The 19,025-nt window shown below is 40.9% G+C and overlaps 1 protein-coding gene across 1 annotated transcript in view; it reads right to left on the reverse strand.

Moving 5' to 3' along the window:
• LOC104956748 (rho guanine nucleotide exchange factor 10-like protein) overlaps positions 1-19,025 on the reverse strand; it is a 61,854-nt gene that overhangs the window by 33,151 nt on the left and 9,678 nt on the right. Inside the window, exons 3-11 of the mRNA XM_010784274.1 lie at positions 17,850-17,877; positions 10,660-10,799; positions 8,155-8,250; positions 7,934-8,061; positions 5,592-5,687; positions 4,773-4,881; positions 3,438-3,538; positions 2,296-2,373; positions 968-1,147 (exon numbers count right to left, since the gene is read on the reverse strand). Of these exons, the coding sequence (XP_010782576.1) occupies positions 968-1,147; positions 2,296-2,373; positions 3,438-3,538; positions 4,773-4,881; positions 5,592-5,687; positions 7,934-8,061; positions 8,155-8,250; positions 10,660-10,799; positions 17,850-17,877 (956 nt within the window). The remainder of the gene's footprint in view (positions 1-967; positions 1,148-2,295; positions 2,374-3,437; positions 3,539-4,772; positions 4,882-5,591; positions 5,688-7,933; positions 8,062-8,154; positions 8,251-10,659; positions 10,800-17,849; positions 17,878-19,025) is intronic.

Consider the following 19,025-nt stretch of genomic DNA (forward strand, 5'->3'; position numbering starts at 1 on the left):
CATTTCTTTTGACATCTTGAATATTTTGCTAACCATAATGTTTTCAGGGCGACCTATAGGTAATTTCATTCTAAAGAGAGGCAAGAAAATAGCCCTTTAAGTATAGTGCTTTTAACAACAAAAAATGCTTTGTTTACCATTCCAGTTACCACAACACCCTTCACGAGCCATTTAAGAGGCTGGGCAAAGAGGAATGAGGTGACCGAGTGCGACGCTGTGTGTGTGTGTGTGTGTGTGTGTGTGTGTGTGTGGGGGTGTGTCGGATTTGCAGTAGACATTTATTCTCTCTCCTCAATTAAACTCACACCAGGCAGCCGATAGTGACAGTTTTAGGAGTGATGGGGGATTAGCACATTGCATGAAGGAATTAACCCTCTTTGCTCGCAGCCTCCTTCAGGATCCTGCCTCTCGGTATTACTACAACATATTACTTTGCAGGTACATACATTGCAACAATAAGCTCAATAAAGGGAGTTCCAGCACTTTCCATTTCCAGTGTGCTCTTATTTAATAATGGGGATATCAATGAAACAGCTCTATAATGTCCAGCAGAGAAAAAAAGGGTTCCTCTAATAGGCAAATAATGAGCAGGCCTTATGGATGAGCACACTGCAGACTCGCTACAGAAAACTCACACTGAACACTATTATTGTAGTGCCAAAATGTTTAAACACATATCCCGGAGTGGTTTGGATGCAGTGGAGATATTCATCACATGTGTAATTGATTCTGCGTTTGGGAGTAAGCTACCCCTGTTTGCTCAACCTTAAGCCTGCAGCTCATTACAACCGTGGGAGCAGATATTGTGTTATACAGAAAAAAAGGAGTTTCTTTACCCAGCATGCATGTTATTGATTGCATGTTAAGACTGAAACAAAAACAATGTATACACACGCTGTATGAGTCTCACTCCTAGTTCACAAATATGGAGAAACATACAAAAAACATGCACATGCAGGACACCTACCGAGGCAACAAATAAGTCCCCGATTTTCTCACAGCTGTCCCACTCGGCGACACGTGACGCCAGAGCAATCTGAAACATGGAGTGGCACTGTGTGATCTCCCTCATTCTGAAAAATATAGGCCGGATCTTTCTCGAGCTCAGGATGCGTGGGTCGGCTTCCATCAACGGTCTCTGGTATTCCTGGTGGGATTGAGAGAAGAAATTGGTTGTTGATATGTACATGTATGTGTTTGGTGGAGGGGCTTTAAGAGAAATCAGCATCCCACCTTCCTTTACATCTCTTCCTATAGTAGCATAAATAGACAACTGATAGGTAGCAGAAACAAATCCTGTGAATCAGGCGGAAATTAGGAAATGTAGTCATGGTGCCTTCAATCTAAAGGAGTCGCCTGCAAAACATTTGACGTGTGCAAACATGTTCACAACTCAAGGTGACTTGTAATCATAAAAGCCAAAATAATAATGGCGACAGGAAGCTCCCAGCAGAGTGACAGATGCAAAAGCAACCTGGTAAAAGAGGCCCTGATTGATTCTTCAGTCAGAACGCATGGGAGTATTAGCATGGCCGACAGAAATCCGTTGTCAGGCTGTTTGTGGACAAGATTCTCTGTGGGAGGCAGAAAACATGGCTTGCTTGAAACATACCAAAGTATAGATATTAAGAACAAGCTAAATGTAAAAGATGAAAAATACTCTTTTAAAGCAATTGTGGTGTTAATTTTCATTACAAGTTCTTTCTCCGCAAATCCATCAAAGCAAATGAATCATCGACAGAAGAATTAACATGAGATGTGCAATCTGTTTTACTGCAATAATACAAAGTCTAATTGTGCTTGTGGCCTTTCATCTTGTATATGTTATCAGTCTGGGGACACTACGTTTAGCATTCAGCTGGACTCCCTGAATAACTAGAGAGATTTCAAACGAGCTAAACCTCCAAAGCATCACGCGCAATCATGTCACCCCACAACAAAGGTAGCTCATTACATTCCGACAGTGGAAGGCTTTACAGGACATAAGGAAACTGTTGATAGCTGCTGATTCCATTTCAGTAGGCTGCTCCTATTTTTCTGTGATGAGGAGATAACAAGACCCCACTAAAAAGAGAGATAGAGGCTGCATCCCATCCTGCCTTACAGTCTTTCTCTCTTAGCGTCATCTCCACGCCACAGAAATGAGGGCGGCTGTTTTCATCAGGACTACTTATGCTGAGACGCCTCTGTAATTTGATGGATATCACTGCTTCTCTTTCCGGTGTTATTCATAATGGCTAAATGGTGAAGTTATTGCATGTGGCAGTGGAGTACAACAGGGACTAAGCAGCTCACCTGCACGATCCTCCGGAGAGACTCCAGGTAGCTGCGCTCGCTCTGGATGATGGAGCTCAGGATATGGCGTCTGACAACCTGTGCAGACAACAGACCAGTCAGGAAACGCAGAGCTAAGAGGACATGATGGGGCGGCAGCGTGCACTGTGATCACAGTTAGGCACGCCGCAGGTTGATGATTGAACAATAATCATGTGTTTGTCACGGGAGGAAAAAGACTCAAAGAACAGTAGGTCTGTTTGAACAAGGCCCCCATCGAAGATCTGATTCAAAGAGAGCTGCAAAATTACATTTGTTTTTGAAATAGCAACATGGTCTAGTGCAATGTCAAAATCGCAGTAAGCACAATCATTTGTAATTATAAAATGTGTGAAAATATAATACTGGAAGTATTTATTATTCGCGCTGCAACAGTTAAGTCCGTAGGGACTTGGCTTGGTAACTGAAGTGTTGTCGGTTCTAGTCCCAATTCATAAAAGGTGATTTTAATCATAATCCTATTATGGTGTTGTCGAGAAGTTCCAGGCCTACAAATGTTATTTTACAGAATCTTTTTTTTTTTTTAAATCCTTGTTTGGTACAGATCTTCCTGATAATTTGAATATATTTTTCATGATAAGTTAATGTTTCAGGAATGTTCATTCCCTCTAATATCGCGAATCATATGGCAGTTAAAAATAATTGCATTTATATTAGTTTTTTCCAAATCGCGCAGCCCTAGCATATAGATGTGTAGAAATGAGTGGTGTCAATCAATACAAATGTTTCACTCTGCAATTTCATGAAACTGGATAGCGTTACCACACCTAATGAGAACGGTGCAGTTAGCAGTCTACAGTCGCTTTCTCCGCAATTTAACTGCTATGCTATTCAAGGTACAAAGCTGCGCTGGAAATACGGGAGGACACTGTGGTCCAGCTCAGTAATGTCATCATTTGCATTTTTGTTTTTACATGCTTTAAGATTTTGCAAGCGTTAAGTGGTAAAAATAGCACGTGACTGGCAAATCATTCTTAACATGTCAGCTTAGAGCCTGATCTTAAGGCTGTTGGGGACACAATGGGTTCACATGAATGCTTGATGTTAGAGCTCTTGGGTTAAAATCATTTAGGAAAGAGCGCTTGTTAAATCGTGAGGTGCACCTGGTGGCTGGTGAGCCCCTCGGGCATTGGGCTCAGCTGTGGGGGAGGATGCTTAACGTCTGGCACGGCCACATCCAGGTATCCTGCATCATCTTCCTCCTCTGCACACATTCAGGAATAAAGGACAAACATACAGAAAGGTACAAAATAAGAAAAAGAGTGCATGTGTGTGTGAGAAAAATAAACCAGACAGGGAAAAACAGAAAGGCACCCTCCAGATCTCACTGCAGCTAGAGACACATTGCGACACACCAAGTTTATTACCTCGAAAATATGAAGAGGTTTCTATACTTTCTGAGAAAGAGACAGAGCGAGAGAGAAAGAGGTGTTGAGGAACAGGAAGAGGCAGAGAGAGAGAGAGAGAGAGAGTGACTCACTGGAGCTGAAAACATGAACAAGAATGCTGACTTTTGAAACAAGGAAAACAGAGAGAGAGGGGGAGGCAAAGAGAAAAGAATCAGGGTGACATGGAGAGAGAGAGAGAGAGAGAGAGAGAGAGAGAGAGAGAGAGAGAAGCCTTCGGAAAAAAGGAAATAACTTTCAAAACAATACTGTATCACTGTTTGAGTAAGAGAAGCACACAGAAGTGTATCTGCAAAAACACCATCCAACACATTCTCATTTCCGCACTGGCACAAAGACATTCGGCAGTCAAAAAAAATCCCACTTCACCCGTAACATAAAGACACAGATACCAGAAGCTTCCTTCCACCGTTCCAATTAAAGTCTTTGGAATGATAACAGAGGGATTGGTGGGAAAATAAATATAATGCCGTGCAGATTCTCCCCCACCCCATCAACACCTAAAAATAGCAGCACTGGCCTCTTTACCTCTTTGTGATGGCTCTGAGATTTCTTTGAGGCGTAGGTCTGGTATATGGTTTGTAGAGCTGCATTAATGGATGGTAATCTCTGACTATTGTTTGGCAAGGGCTCCTATAAAGGAACCCATCGTGTACCGCATGAATTGCCTCATCCTTTTCATTCTTGCACTTCAAAAAATTTACTCGACCACATAGCTTGTCTTAAAACTGAGAAAGCCTATCTGTTTTATGTATTATAGTTATAATCAGTGAGATCTTTTCTCTTCACAGTTCTTTCATTTCACCCTGAGGGGATTTGCATAAAGAAAAAGTAAGACTTTCTACTCCATCAGCCTTGAACGCTACTTTGGCTTGCCTGACATTGCACACAAGCAACTGCCTATTGAAAGTGTAAGGAGTAAAAATCAAGACTTCATAAGCAATCCCCATTATCCAGTATAGTAGAACTCTTTCATCCAAAAAGATCCAGCTGACCAACGTTAACAACGTGGTCAGACTTCACCCGCATTACCCGGTTGATCCTTTCTCTGCAGGAAGTTAACTTTTCGCATGACGGCTATCTTGGTCTTTTCAAGCCCGTCCTTTGTTCCGCTTCTGGCCGCCTTCATGAGTTGCTGAACCTGGTAGGAAGGAGCAGAGAGAGACAACGGAGGAGCTTTAGAGTGCCATGCTGTGCAGACTTGATAACCTACGGTGCTCCTCTGCAGAGAGATGGAGAGGAGTGGCGCTCAGTCAGTGGGCTCATCGTGAATCTCACCATCTGCGACTCCCTGCGGGTCGCCGCGCAGCCCTCTAATCAGGGAGACTATGAGTGCGTCATCTAGATTATCCTAACAGAGTGAGCTCTAGTTTGGCTCAGTGTGGGAGAATCCGGCGGACCAAAAACTCCACCCTGAGCATCCCAGAGGCCCTGCAACCAGACTCCAGCCACACAAGAATACACGCAGGGTGGTGGCGTTTTTAAATGATGCTACTTCAGGAAAGTGGGTCATTAATTGGGTGCGAGTTGCACTGGCGTTTATGGAAGTAAATACGCGGAATATTGTTTAATAATTCATGTGTCCCATAAATGCATCTTGATGTTAAACCAGGCAGGGGAAGGAGAGAGGGATCAACAGAATAGTCTCAAAGCAAAGTCACAGTCCAAAGGGAAGCTGGGGAGAGGATGGTGCAGAGTCAGCTAAGCCTTTGAGCCAGCTGAGCATAAAACACAGCATATTTCAAATCTGGGTGATCATCAATCCTGTAGACAAACATCTAGCAGAGAGATTTGAGCTCTGCGGATAAAATAGCGTGATAAAGCTGTGTTCACTTGCTGCTGGAAATATACCTTGATGTCATAGTTGTGCTTGCCAGAGAGTCTCATGGCCAGCTCTCGTTTGGTCCTGGCACAGCGTTCCCTCAGCCGACTCACGTCAGGAGAGAGCTACAGGTGTTGGACAGGCGGGGCAAGGAGAGAGGGGGGAGGTCGCGTTTAGCCAAGAAAGGCGTAGAGAGGAGGAAGAGAGTAGGGGAGAGGAAAAAGAAAAAAGGAAACGGAGGCAAAGTGATCAAGGCAAAATAAGCTACGCAACATTGGGAATGAATCACAAGCATAGAGTGAAGGCTTGGAGCACGGCTATGATCAAAGGGGTTATGATGTATGATACTTATAGAATGGTGCATGGATGAGTTTGACTACCCGGAAATAAGTTAGCATTTTAGCACTTAGCTCGTCTTGAAGTCAGTGGTTTTTGGTGAGACGTCCTTATGTTTGTTGTACCCCACTCGTTAATGCCCTAACCTTGTATGTATCATAAAAACAGCAGTTGCTAACAATGAAAGGGGGATTTTTATGCTCTATATTAGGTTTCATAATTGTATTTTGTGACTCTAGTCTACTGTGACATGAGGTCTTTGTTTATCTCATACTGCCTGTGCTGCAGCACCTCTTTTCAACTTCTGTCTGAAACCAGAGCCCAGTCTGATCTGATTGGTTAGCTGGCCGGCTCTATTGGGATTGGTCAACCGCTTAGAGATGTCCCGCCCCTTTGCCTATCACGAACAATGTGTTTGAGCGCTAGCCAATAGAAACGCAAGTGTTACATTGTGATGTCACTATGTTAAGGAAGGTGTACCCTCAGGAAGTTACTTTGGCAATTTAGATTGACATGTACAAAAACCTATATAACACTACAGGACAGGGTAACCCCAAAAAAGCATAAAAGGGCCCCTTTAAGTGGTGATGTGAAGTAATGAGACTCTGGTGAAGTTTGTTATAGCCTTACGTTAGCTATTTACATCTGGCTATTGCTTTATGCTTCAAAAATGATCAAAGTGGTGAAATATGCAAGTAACATAATTGCTTCTTAGCTTATTTTCAGCAATATTCCAAAACCAATAAAACATTCCTGTTGATCTTTGTAGAGGGAGCCTTGTGATGCTAGTTTCCGGGTTCACATTCTGTCATCACTGCACCACTCTATGGACACTGGTTTGTAGAAGGGTGACGGGTGAGGGGTGAGGGGTGCAGGCAGTTATTAGAGAAGCAAACTCTGTCCCAGCTCTTCCAAGCTGCTCAAATTAAGCAGTAAACTGAACAAGGGAACTTCAAGTACACTTGGTGAAAAATTAATCAGGCGAGTAATTAAAAACGATGTGTTTTGGGTTGAAGGATTTGCTAGCTAGAAAAGTGTTGTTGGCCCCGTAATAGTCAAGGTTCCTTCATTAACTGTTCAAACGGTGCAGCTGAATCCTTTCTTGTGTTCAGTGGTCTGGGAAAAGCAATCTGAAAGAAACGTGGTGGGTTTTTTCACAACACACCTTTTTGTAATTACCTGAGCAGCTCATTTCAGTCATCGACTTCATTCTCTTTGGTCTCCCTTGTTTCTCAAAGCACTGATTTTCTTGCCTTAAAATAGAATTGTATTCATATGCAAACACCTACAAATGTAAAAATATGTATAGGCGAGTACACATCTATAGATTAATAATGATTGAAGTCGAGAAAAATATGTTTTTTTGCTATGGCTCCAAATGTTCCCTATGTCTGCAGAGATGCATGCATGGTGAAGGCTGGCGAAGCATAAAGAAAATGCTGCAGTATGAATGTGCACACAGTGCCATCATGTGGAAGACTGACACTCTGGAGCCGTGCTGCACAACTCTGATGAACAGCATCCTTGGCAGAAAAGAAGGCGAGGAGATCTGAGGCTCTTCAAACTGAAATGCTTCTTGTTTACTTTCATCCGGCAATGAAAGTTTAAGACCTAGATGGACTGAAATACATTTTTCATGTTCTTTATGGTCTCCTTTATTCCTTTATAGTTCTCTACATTAATAAAGAGGACTGTGCCAGAGGAGCAGGAAATGAAATATTCTCCTTGATTATTTCATGCTGGAAACCCCACCAACAACAACCTTGGCCAGCCACAACACATCTAAAAGGTTGACGTTAAATAAATGGATTATGTCAACAGATTTCACATAACTGTATTAGGTTAGTTGAAAGCAACAACATGAAGTTGAACGTAATATTTAGTTTTAATATTATTGCTTTCAACTGAAATCTGGTGACATATTACATTTAATTAAAATCAACGTTTCAGTTTGTTCCGTGCATGATGCCATATAAGATAAACCGAGATGATAATGAGATGAATACATATGCGTCCACAAACTCACTAATACTACCTTGCTTCGTGTTGGTAATTTGGTCTCGTTATCAGACTGCTCATCATAGCTTTCAAACTCACTGGAGCTCCATCCGTTGTCTCTATCCAGAGGACGGCTGTCTCTCTGAACATCTTCGTAGATCATATCTGCCAAAACACACACAATATTACACCTCAGAATCTTGGCATCAGAAAGGACAATCATCCTAAGCAAACACAAAGTGTGTCGCAGCTACTCACCTTCATCAGGAGAGAGGGGGCCTTCACTTGGAACATCATCATAGATCACCTCGGGAGCCTCCGCCGTCTGTGGCTCAGCTTCAGCCGCGAGTAGAGCTGGCAAAGAAAAGCCAGTAGAATCAAAGTAAACACTGTTTGTTTTTTTTGAAATATAGAAAGAGTGGTGCCTTCTTTATCTCCCTTTCTGTTGGATAGTCACACCTCCTGTTGTGAGGGCTTTTACATTTCTCGCCCAAAAACAACACACACAAAGACACACAGCTCCAAACTGAATTGCCTGAATCCTTTTTGGCGAAACAGAGCAGATATAAAGGACGCCAGATCTTATGCCTCTGGTTAGGAATTGTACACAGCCTTTTGAATATGTCCATACTTATTGTATCATTTGCATGTAAAGGTCTTCTTCCTCAGGGAGATGTGCATTGTGCCGTAATGGCTTTGTCCATGTGACGCAACATGATTGTATCCAGCTTGTTTGAGCTATTGACCCCTTCTATCTCCCCGCGAGGCAGGATTGGTCGTTAACTGCTTTGAGACTGCTTCATCCTAATTTAGCTCAGTGAGCTTTATTGATTTGGTTTTAAACTGTGATTTGTCTTTTACACTTTCTCCTAAGCCCTGAACAGCAACAATCACTGTTTTCAATTAATCAGATTGGAGATGTGTATTCTGTTGTGGATTATTCAGCAGAGATCAGTCTTAAAACTGGAAATAACCTTGGATACAATCTAGGAGATGAACAAGTGTGTCTCTACAAAAGAGGATTAGCTATACAAATGTTCTTTATATATATATCGCACACTTTCCTACGCTTGTGCATTCAGAAAGGATTCAGAATGGAGGAGAGAACAACTGGATTTTGGCTATCAGCAGATCTGCTCAGCGGGTCTCACGGGAACATTATTCCAAATGTTTTAAACCAAGTTTCCTACTTTTACTCAACTTTCCAGAACACAATGACACTCCAATAAAGTCATGAACAGGTCACCATGACACTAATTTAAAAATACACTGCCATTAATTGGCAAATGTGAAAGAAAAGATCAAGGCAAAGCAATCAATGTCAGATAATCACTTCAAAATGTGCCGTGACCACAATCAAGGAGTGAAGGGACATTTTTGCTTTGACAAACAGGAAATGCTTCATTATTTATAATGATGCATATAAAGTAGATTCAGTCGAACTAAAACAGTTTTTCTACACAGACAGTTTTAACCTCCATTGAATAATCTTCAAAATAATTCATGGAGTTTTAGTGTTAGAAAAGTAAAAGAAAAAAAGTAAGTTAAACAAATGAAAAAATGAATGTGTTCAAAATATGATGCATGTATAATCTTATCATTCAGAATCAAGCTGAATTAGAATGTTATTTATTCTAGGGTTGAAGTTGGATTTTGTGACTGTAAAGATAAGTAAAAGATAAATACAAAATAATTTATATAAAATAGGTGAAGTTAATGTAAAAATGTGAACAATAATGTAAAAACAATAAACAGGTCAAAATAGTTTATATTAACAGTGAGCACAATCAAGGAGTGAAGGGACCTTTTAGCTTCAACAAACAGGAAGTACTTCATTACTCATAATGATCCATATAAAGAAGATTCAGAACACGGATCTTCTACACAATAAACAGTTTTGACCTCCAAAGAATTTCCAAAATATGTCTTGGAGTTTGGGGTTAGAAAACTACAAGAGAAAGTATCAAAAGTAAAACAAATTGAGCATTGCAGTAGATTTCTCATTAGCGTCAGCACTAGAGTATTCCCATTTCTGTAGTAATGATTTTAGATGGCTAGGAGAGAGGTTTAATAGAATTGCATTATTTAGTCAGTTTAAATATACTGTGCGCGTTGAAAATGACAGCAGAGGCCTGTGTGAAAATACATCAGAGGAGCGGGACATAAAAAATGTCGGGCAGCATTGCGGGGCTCTTTTACATCTCTCATTTCTGAGCCACCTTCAAATAACGGCGGCACTGCTGACTGAGTCGGAATCCAAAAGCAATTTTCCCTCATGGAAATGGTTCTCTATTGATCCCCATCCTGAATTAATTGGATTCATGTCTTGTCCGTGTAGAAATCAAATCATGGCAGAATACGTGTGCGCCTCTTGTGTCGTTATGTGTTTGAATGGAGCGCGCACAGATGTGTCTATACATAATGTGCGTCTGACCACTCTCACCGTACAGATCAATGATCCATAAGACGACCGCAAGCATGTAATATGGTGTTCTTGCCACCTTAGATCAAGGTCAAGAGATGCACTGTGCGGTACTCACAAAATACTGCTAAAAACATTGATACTGCCAGTGCCATTATGGAGGCGTCCACTATACTGTTTACAAAATTCTGGAGGTCCAATTGGTTTCCTTACAGATCTGAACACTGTAATTCCTAGGTGGAAGGAGCCTGAGTCCCGAGGTTAGCTTGAGAGCAATCTTGAAATGTAACATCTGATCTAGAGTTGCATCACTTCCCTGTCAATATTATTTAGTTCTTTACCTTCACTGGAGCTTTTCTGGATTTCTTCGCCTTGGTCTCCTGAATCAGTCGTCGTCTCCACAGCTGGCGGCGCCGCAGGAAGCCCAGGGAGCTCCTCTCCCACCAGAGGAGCCGAGGAACAGGGCTCTGCTGCTGAGACCCTGGAAGGCACCCAAATATTAGCACAGTTAAACTAACACTGTGTGCCTCATTACAGGTTTAATATCAGTGAGAGGAAGGGGAGGCTGAGAGGCTGGAGGTGGGGGTCAAAATAGTTTGTTGCTATCCAAGCATGCAAACACACACTCCCTGAAGTCTGACAGAGCACATATGGCTGCTGTCGATCTGTTGTGATAATTGTGGGGAGACTTTTTCAGAAGTGGTCACATTTTCCATATGCAGCTGAGCATTCTGTTATTTTTGAAAGTTAGGAGAAATATGACAAAAAAAAACCTCAAATTTGGAGGAAGGCAAGAACAAAAGTGTGGGGGGGAGAAATTCCCTCTGGAGGGAACTTTGGGATGTTAGCCTTTGCAGACCATTTACCTTCACCAAAACCTAAAACACAACAGGAAAGGGAGAAGACCAAAAAGCATAGTAGGGCCTCTTTAAACTGAATGTGGGAACAGTTGGTTACTAATTATAAAGAACTTTTGCGAGGCCACATATAAGGAGAACAAATATAAATCACACCTTAAGTTACTTCTTTTGCCCCTGAGCACTGTCAAATCATTACCTCTCATGCCTGCGGCTTACCATAATCACTGCTGTCTTTTTGAACGAGAACATATCCCTGAACCAGCTATTTAAAAACACACTCTGACATCACTGGGGGAAATCTTGTTGACACAGCTATCACACGGCTTGTGTTGATGCTGCCGGAGAGGGAGAGTCCTCCCCCACATGACTGATAATATGACAGGAAGCAGCGTGTAGGAGCGTCCCATCTACACTAATTAAATCTGTCCCTCTAAACACCTCAGCAGCAGCAGCAGCAGCTTCTCACAGTGATGGGCAACTTGCAGACAAACAAGACATGCCGGGAAAATAAAAAGCTATTTCGGTAAACCGTACAGTTCTCTAATCCTGTAAAAACAAATATTATTCAAAATATAATGTCAATAAAATGATGTATATATGACCATAAAATGATCAGAATAAATACAAATATATTGTATTTTTGTGACGGTTTCTTCATTTAAAGAAAAGCTCAAAACATATCCTTTTAGGAAGCTAACTCCTGCTCTCTGTTGCATATATTCATCATCATACCTTTAATCTAAATTATTTGTTTATATGTCTACTCTATGCTATCTTAAATGTTCTCTTTATGTATTTTACTGGTAACTGTATTCTATGTGAGATACATTTTCTGTGAGTATTTTAAGAGAGTCTACCGTGAAGCACTTTGAACTTCAATTGTTGTATGAAAGGTGCTATACAAATGAAGCTTATTGTTATTATTAAAGACACATAAAATAATGATATTTAAATTAAAAAAACTAAAAATGTGCACTTTGAACTTCAATATATAACATATTAAAATCTTCAAAATGTGTTTATTACAATATATAGTGTATTAAAAAACAGATTATTGCTCACAAAACAAGTTTAGCATTGTTAAACTTGATACAAGATATAGTGCAAGCTCTGATTGTTTTTGCTGTGCTCTGCCTGTTTTTCTATAAATGCCCACCACATGCCTGGAGGCAGATGTTGTGACCTGTCAAAATATCATATGAGAGCTCCTGATAGCAGACATTTGGTTTTGCGGTGGTGTTAAGCAAAAGAGTTTAGAATATTACTCTGCTGCATTCTTTATGAGTCTGCATCATTCATCTCAATCTAAAAAGGACAAAACTGATCTCAGCCCACATGAAGGCGGCATAAAGACCTATTTGTCAACACGCACCTTGCCATAAACTGATCATTAAAACTGTTGTGAGGAAAAAGCCAGAACAATAGCGATACACAGCCCGACTGTATGTCAGGTGTGAGGGATGTGAGCTGTGAAGCTATCGATATTGTTGCGCACTCCTTCACAACTTATCTGTGCCTATAAGACACAGTGAGTCATATAGCTCAAGGAGAGAAGCAGGAATCATTTTTCAATGCAAATGACATAGCCTGGGGCAGAGCGCAGCCTACAGCACGAGCAGCCTGAATGCAAATCACAAACTTCCATCTGTTTCCATTCCCTTCAGCTACTGTGCCGGGGCCGTACCAGCAGCCATTAGCTTCACCTGCTTTGCCCCCTGGTCCCTCTTGAGCGTAGCTGTTCTTTGTAACTGCACACGCATTGTGCTGACCATAATGATGGAGCTCTATTTGTCCTCAGGTCATACTTCTCCTTCAAAAACAACTGCCCAGTTCTCCCATTGCAGCAACCCCACAATGCACCCTATGTTACCGGGCAGAGTACATGACATATTCTAATTAAAAAGCCTTCAAAAGTATTTGGTTTATGGCTTCATTTTATATTTGTATACACGTGTGTTTCAGCTTTTATAGTTTTCTTTTTTGCTCCCACAGCACATCCAACCGAGTACAACAAGGTGAGGAGGGCTGTGAAAAATAAATGTGATCCGCAAGCTGCATTACATTTTCCAGACAAAAGTCTAAAAGTATGCAAGGCAGCAAAAGGGCGAAAAGGTGAACTCGGTAAAACAAGGGTAACTTTGATGGGAAAAGTAAAGTTGTACTTTCTTAGGTTCGAGCTCTACACATATACCAGGAGCATGTCAGGTTGTCATGGTTCCTTTTGTGTAAATGTTCTCATTTGCTGAGGTCCCATGCCATGTGTTTAATGAAAGCTATTTGTCAAGGAGTAAAAAGGGAAGCCAGAAAGTAAATGCTAGCATCAAACGAACATAAAACTCACAGGAGAAAATGCTGCCTTGAGCTTAATAGCTGTAACGAGCTGATGTGCTGTCAATGCAATGTTAAGAAAAAAATACATATTTCTGCAATAACAATCCCAAAGTAATTTTACGCAATATTATTCTAAAACTGCTGACAGATATGGTGGATGTGCTGACAGTCTTAACACCTTGATGGTGGAAAGTGCTATTGATAGCTCTTCTTTAAAAAGGCACACTATTGACTAAACCAAAGTGGAAATGTGCACTCAGCACAAATACCCAGGCAGGAGAAATTGCCAAGACCTCGCTGTGACTCTAGCGCATACACACACATATGCACGGTGTAGACACACATTAACACCCTCACACCTGTTCATAAATAAAAGGCCTCCCTTTCAGCACAGGAAAGCCCACAGGAATCCAAACTCCTTGGAGTCCATAATGAGTAGAGGTTTTTCTGAAAAACACTTCCTACAGCTGGAGCACAGGTGGGAGGCCTCACTAAAAATGTAAAGCCCCTACATGGCTTCACCATGCAGACCATCATCATGTTTTTTTAAGTTAACGCTTTATAGAATATCCTATAAAAGAAGCAAGGAAAGTATGGGTAAATGTATATAGTGTGTAATGTACTTTTGAATGGTTAACACTAGAACGGCACAATTCATTGAAATCTTAAAATATGGACCAGTGCAATATCCAAATTGCAGTGATTGCAATATTTGGAAAAGGCTGTGAAAATATAATTCTGAATTGAGTAATTTGGTGCTGCAGAAAAGACATGCCTAAAATCGTATTCCACAGATTCAAAGAGGACATATTCAGCTCCTTTTCAGGTTCATATTTAGATTTTTTGTCTACTGTGACATTTTGCTTTAATGTTCAAAAAGCTCTTTATTTGTCTCACACTGCCTGTGCTGCAGCACCTCTTCTCACCCTCTGGCCGTTTCTCAATCGCGAGGATGCTTGCTTGGTAGCACATGTCTTCCGAGTCACTTGCTTCAGAAGCTAGGCAAGAATCCTTCCTGGCATTCGGAAAACGAAGAGTCAAACAGGCTAGCAAGTGTGCAGGTGTGCGTCATATGAGAGGCCCCGCCTTACATTTTCCGTCACATATTTGGGGAAATTGGTCCGTGCGCAAAGCATTGTGGGGATTTTAAGGACGTGAAGTCTACCCGTGTGCAGCCTCGAAATTACCCCCAAACCAAGGACGCGGCCTCGTGGAATTCCAAGTATGCTGGAGATTGGAACAGTCCTTCGGCGGCACTCGATGACGTAGCATCCTTGAAATATTGGCTTGGAAGCCAGTTTCCTCGAGATTGAGAAACGGCCTCTGTCTGAAACCAGAGCCCAGTCTGCTCTGATTGGTTAGCTCTGTTGTGATTGATAAACTGCTCAGAGATGTCCCGACCCTTAGCCTATCACGGACAATGTGATACGGTGGTGTTACGTAGTGACGTCATTATGTTAGGGAAGTAAACAAATGACTCCAATGGAGGCATTTCAGGCACTCCACTGCCTTTGCAGACCATTTACATACATATCAACTTACAGTATAAAACAATTTACAGGAAAGGAAAAACAAAGAATAGGTCCTCTTTATTTAAAATGTGTTTTTTTCAAATCCTCGCTTTAATATATTTGTAATAATAACGTGAGTAATGATATATAAATCTTAATTTGCTTGGATTCGCAAATCACAATTGCAAGAGTAGAAAATTAATCAGTTCTTTTTTCCAAATAGTGCAGCCCTAGTTAACACTATCTGGTGGTTCTAGCATTTGCTCCCGGTGTGAAGGTGGTATAAGATTTACAGTGAGAAACTGTATTTCAGTTTTTATTAAATCCTGTTTTATATTGATTATAAAAATTGCAATTTCTTAAGGCATTAAACGCCTGTCTTTCCGATAGAAAGCCTCGGGTCAAGAAAGGTAAGGTATCCAATGGAAAACTGATTCTGTCCATCAGCTCCAGGGCTGCTGATCTGTAGGTGACTTTGACTGCCACCCTCCAACTGGAGGCAGGCATGCAGGCAAAAGACAGTTGCTTTAGAGGAATCAATAAACTATCACATTATCATTTACTGTGCCCAGGCCTTGAAGCAAAATCTCTTCTTGATTGTATGAAAGGTGCTGTCCGAGTGCACCAGGGTAAGGTTCATTTCATTCATAAATCTTTTCCAGCAGAACTTTATATTGATGATTTCAATACACATTACAAATAATAAAGCCGTTATTGTCTTTTGGAGGTTGATGTTTCCAAATTTGATTCTTAAATCCCACCAGTTTAGGATGTATTTCCACCAAATCAAAAGTAGTAAGAATGGGTGAAGTATACAACACAAAACAACAGAAATGTGCCTATGCTGTTTGTTAAAGTTTTATATGCTAAAATTCTTCGATTGTTCTCCTTTTAACGGCTCTGCACACCCACATATGTGTGTGAATATGTCTGTCTGTCCTCTGCTCAAGTTTAAGGTAGGCGTACCTGTGCTGGGAAGTATGTATTTTAACTATAAGACACAGAAAAAGTGCAATTAGTCCCACATTAACTCGTGCAGCTACACTAAAGCCAAGTAGGGTTAGGGTTAGTGATACACGCCCACTTTGTCATTAGAAGAGCTGTAATCAGCCAACCTAATTGAAATCACCTGTGTGGGTGTTCCGCACGTGTGCAGGGCTTTTTAATTAAAGCCACAACCTTATAAGAAGGAAGATGAATGGAATTTAAAGAGGCCCTGTCATACTTTTGGGGGTTTCTCTTTCCTGTAGTGTGTTATATAGGTTGTTGTGCATGTAAATGGTCTGTATGGCTAAAATCCCAGTGCTCCTTCCAACGGGATTTTCTCTCTAATAACACACTCCCCCCTGCCTGAAACGCATCTATTGTAGTCCTTTGTTTACTTCCGCAACACAATGGCATCACTACTCAACGTTCGCGCTTCTATTGGCTTGCGCTCAAACACATTGTACGTGATAGGCTAAGGGGCCTGACATCTCTAAGCAGTTGATCAATCATTACAGAGCGTGCCAGCTAACCGATCAGAGTAGACATTGGCTCTGGTTTCAGACAGAGGGTAGCAAGAGGTGCTGCAGCACAGGCAGTATGAAAAAAATAAAATACATTTTAAACATGAAATTGTGTAAACATGTCACAGTAGATGCACGAAGTAGAATGCATTTCAAAGAATAAAAAAAAGCTTAAACACGTCTTTCCCCCAATTGATATTCACGCACTGTAAAGCATAAATTCCATTTACTTTTTTTCAAGGCAGATATTTATTTTTCACAGCAGGTAACGCACAGGTGCAATTCATAACATTAATTAAGGCTGCATATAACATGGGTGTCCCAGTTTATATATTGAAAACACTAGCTAACAGGAAAGGCCTAAAGGGACATTTACGTTAATTAAGCCAGCTAGTGTTTATTAATTAACCCTGTCTTTTTCCTGCATGAAAATTCAAAATACTACCATGAAGAAGATCTATTACTGCTGAAGGAAAATGTCATTATTAATTGCTTTGAGCATCACAAATTATGTTCCATTTGCCATTCGGACAGCAGCAGAAATTGTAGAGAGGACTATATTAAACTTAAAAAGGGGACCTATCATGCAAAATGCACTTTGTGATGTATTTTATACATAAAGATGTGTCCCCGGTGAGTCGGGGAACTCACGCAGCGTCAGAAAATAAAACCCTCTCTTTTCCTCCGTACCCAAATCTTTTAAAAACGGGGCTACAACGAGCGGATACAGATTCCATCCGAGCTGACGTCAGCCCAGAATAGTGGGCGGTGACGCTCCGCCTACATGGGCAACGCTCCACCTGCAAACGGACCGCAATCATTATTAAAAAAGTCTTCCGTCCACACGCAACAGGCACCAGAAACGTGTCCGTTCACACGAGACCGCTCCACATACCGATATAGAAATATTGAGACATTTTCTTTTTTGTCAATGCGTGACTGACTTTTTAAATTAAATCCATCTGACATTGCATTATATGGTATAAGCCATGCTCATCATATTATACCACATGCATCATTATGAATAAGGCAATCATGTGATTTCCCTCTAGGATTGTATCAGTATCATCACTCCATTCCTGACATTAGCACTTGTCACTTCGGGTGTGACACGCCATCTGGCATCTAAATGTTGTTCAAATGGATACAGCGTAACATCACAGTATCTCATACCCACTGTTGCGTGTTCTGATTGAGTGTAAGCGTGACATTGTCTCAGACATAATGAAAAAACGCTGATGTAGTTTGATTTTGAGTTTACTTTCTACAACGCCTTGAAGTAATTTTCCCCACACTGTAATGAGAATCAAAGGCAACTTACCCGCTGGGTGACTCTTTGACTGGAACATCTGTCAAAATGAAGAAAATAGCAACCATGAGACAAACTATTCCAAATCAAAGGAAGAAGATAGTGGAAAACACAAATTTGTCAGCATTTAAAAAGACAGCGTGAACGACTTTGACTTTGAAATATTATCACTTAGTCTGTTACTTCTTGTACACAGTAGAGCTTCTCAAAACCTTAAAAAGATACTGTCAAAAACAAAATCACGCTTGCTCACATGGAGAACACCTAAGAGATAATTTAGTAGATTGTGTGGGGTTGTCACAACAATGAGTTTGCATGGTTGTTTTGTAACAGGAGAAGTGCATTAAAGGAAAATAAATGTCATGATCAATTTCCTTCCCACCATATGATGTGTTGGAGGGGGATCTGAATTTATAACAGCTCTCATTATTAGACCTCCACTACACACCATTATAATCTCCCGGAATTCCCCTTTGCATCACCACAGTCCACTTAACAGATTACTGCACATATACTTAGTTAAAAAGCTTTTTAATTAAGCATTAATCGCTCCACTTTGTCCAACAGAACTTCCCCAAGACCGAAATCTCTTTATTCTCTTTTTCCCTGTAATTACAAGGGTCTGTTTGGCAACGTTAGCCAGGTAGTAAATATATCATACTTATATACATATCTCCAGCCAATTAAAGGAAAGTTAACTCAGCTGCGTCTGCCTGAGGCATTAATTAAATGCTGTTAAAAAGAGATTAACAAGCTGAAGTCACTCACACAGTGTGTGGCTTTGGAGAACTGATCGTCAACTAAATAAGAAACATAAAATCTCAGAGCCAGCTTATCAAAGGCAGATTATTGCACAGTGACTAAGTGAGAAGTGGTTCAGTGGTATGCCCCGCAGCAGTTTGATGACAGTGAACATGTTGAGAGGATAGAACCCAGCATGGGGATTTTGGTTACAGTACAGCAGTTTAACTACTATCCATGTCTCTCCAGTAATAAAATGGTAGAGGTTATGTGAATTTGATGCTGTCAAACTGTCAAAGTCTACACCCATCAGCAGTGGTGGAAAGATTTTTTTTTAAATGTTGAAGTTAAATGCATCAATGTCTGGTGCACTTTGAGAGCAAAATTAGAGACTACATCTATGGCAGTCAGTAGGGGCTTGGACTGTGAGCCGTAGGGTCGCCGGTT

Source organism: Notothenia coriiceps, unplaced genomic scaffold (genome assembly GCF_000735185.1).
Source record: "Notothenia coriiceps isolate Sejong01 unplaced genomic scaffold, NC01 NC01_scaffold00026318, whole genome shotgun sequence".
Lineage (NCBI taxonomy): Eukaryota > Metazoa > Chordata > Actinopteri > Perciformes > Nototheniidae > Notothenia > Notothenia coriiceps.